This window comes from Elephantulus edwardii, unplaced genomic scaffold (genome assembly GCF_000299155.1).
Source record: "Elephantulus edwardii isolate Elephantulus edwardi_28Jun2011 unplaced genomic scaffold, EleEdw1.0 scaffold00113, whole genome shotgun sequence".
NCBI lineage: Eukaryota > Metazoa > Chordata > Mammalia > Macroscelidea > Macroscelididae > Elephantulus > Elephantulus edwardii.
The window spans coordinates 11,230,018-11,231,814 of NW_006399863.1; the positions used below are offsets into that span (position 1 = coordinate 11,230,018).

Here is a 1,797-nt window from a genome sequence, read left to right on the forward strand (position 1 = left end):
TGTATCAATAAAGTTATACATTGCCTTCTGTGTTTTTATTTTAGTCCTTAGTATTTTTGCACGCAGGGAGGGACCAGTCTTTAGAGAGGGCCATCATATTTGTAAGGGTGGGCTTGGAAGGGTGGAGGGATAGTGAAAGAGAGGAAGACCCTCAATAAGATGGATTGAGTCAGTATCTAGAGTAATGAGGGTGTGTCAGAGACAAAAAGGTTAGCACAGGATAAAGCAGGTTTTAGGACTAATGCATATAGGGTTGTTATGAGTCACAAGCAACTCGATGGCACATAACTACAACAAGAAGCAGTGCTGTTTTTTTAATGTTATTCATGAGTGTAATTTGTTTTGGGTTTTTGTTGTCATTGCATTGCTGTTTTTTGTTGTTGGGGTTTTTTTGTTTTGTTTTGTTTTTATTTTTTAACTGACTTGGCAATATGTAGTCTAGTAAAATGCTTGGTAAAGTCAGCACAATTAAAATTTGTGAAGTGAAAAAAATAGAGAAAAGTATTAACAGACAGTGATTGATCAGTTGAAATTGCCCCTTACTTGTCCAGGCGGTAAGATACTACATGGACTTGTGTAAAACAAACAAACAAAACCAAAAACTCCGTTCTACTTTATTTAAGAAACAATCTCCTTTGTACAACTTTCCTTATTGCTGCTTTAACATCTTTGTTCCTGAGGCTATAAATCAAAGGGTTTAACATAGGGCTCACAAAGATATAAAAAACAGCTACAATCTTCCCCTGTTCTACAGATGACTCAGAAGGTGGCCTCAGATACATGCAGAAGAGGGTCCCATAAAAGACAGTGACAGCTGTGAGATGGGACCCGCAGGTGGAGAAGGCTTTGCGCCTCCCCTCAGCAGAGCGGATGCGCAGGATGGCGGCGAAGATGAAAATATAGGAGATGAGGATGATGGTGAGAGAGCAGATAAGGTTGGTTCCAGCCCCCACAAACATGGCAGTTTCGTTGAAATGTGTATCTGAGCAGGCCAGGACTAAGAGAGGCGGGTCTGCACAGTAGAAGTGGTTGATCTCATTGGGTCCACAGAAGGACAGGCGTAGCATCAGTATGGTCTGTGTGAGGCCACTTACAAAGCCATAAATATAAGGAGCGGCCACCAGAGAGAGGCAGACACATCTGGACATTTTACTACTGTAGAGTAAGGGCTTACAGATGGCCACGTAGCGGTCATAAGCCATCACCGTGAGCATATAGTAATCTGTGATCACCAGGGCAATGAAAAAATGGAACTGGATGAAGCAACCAACAAAAGAAATGGTTTTTCTCTCAGATAAAAAGTTCACAAGCATCTGTGGCGTGACGTTGGTGGCATAACAGAGATCTACGAAGGAGAGATGACTGAGGAAAAAGTACATGGGGGTGTGCAGTTTTGAGTCGCTTCTAATTATAAAAATCATGCTCACGTTGCCGATTACGGTGACGAGGTAGATAAATAAGAATATCACAAATAGAACAGGCTGCAAGTCAGCTCGGTCAGTCAGTCCCAGGAGAATAAACTCAGTCACTTCGGTGTAGTTTTTCTTTGGCATTGTCTTTCCTTGGCTTTTAAAAAGAATCTAAAGAAAACAAAATTTTTTGATCATGGGCTCTAATAGTCCTTTCTCTCCCATTCGTAAATATGTGTAGCACAAAAAACCCCTTATGAATGTTATTGTAAAAACTGGTATGTTTCTACACACACATACACTCACACAAAAGGGAATTTCTGATAGTGTGGTCTGAGAAAATTGCAATTAACCCAAAAGCTGTGCTTCTGTGTCTCAAAATCTAGAG

General features: G+C 40.8%; 1 protein-coding gene across 1 annotated transcript; it reads right to left on the reverse strand.

Moving 5' to 3' along the window:
• Positions 1 to 614: 614 nt before the first annotated feature.
• Positions 615 to 1,553, reverse strand: LOC102872054 (olfactory receptor 1030-like). Its single transcript, XM_006892277.1, has one exon. It carries the CDS (start codon positions 1,551 to 1,553, stop codon positions 615 to 617), a length of 939 nt encoding a protein of 312 aa, XP_006892339.1.
• Between the last annotated feature and the right edge of the window lie 244 nt (positions 1,554 to 1,797).

What these genes read in the sequence shown, in the direction of transcription:
- LOC102872054 (XM_006892277.1), bottom strand. Translation starts at nt 1,553, where the DNA reads ATGCCAAAGAAAAACTACACCGAAGTGACTGAGTTTATTCTCCTGGGA.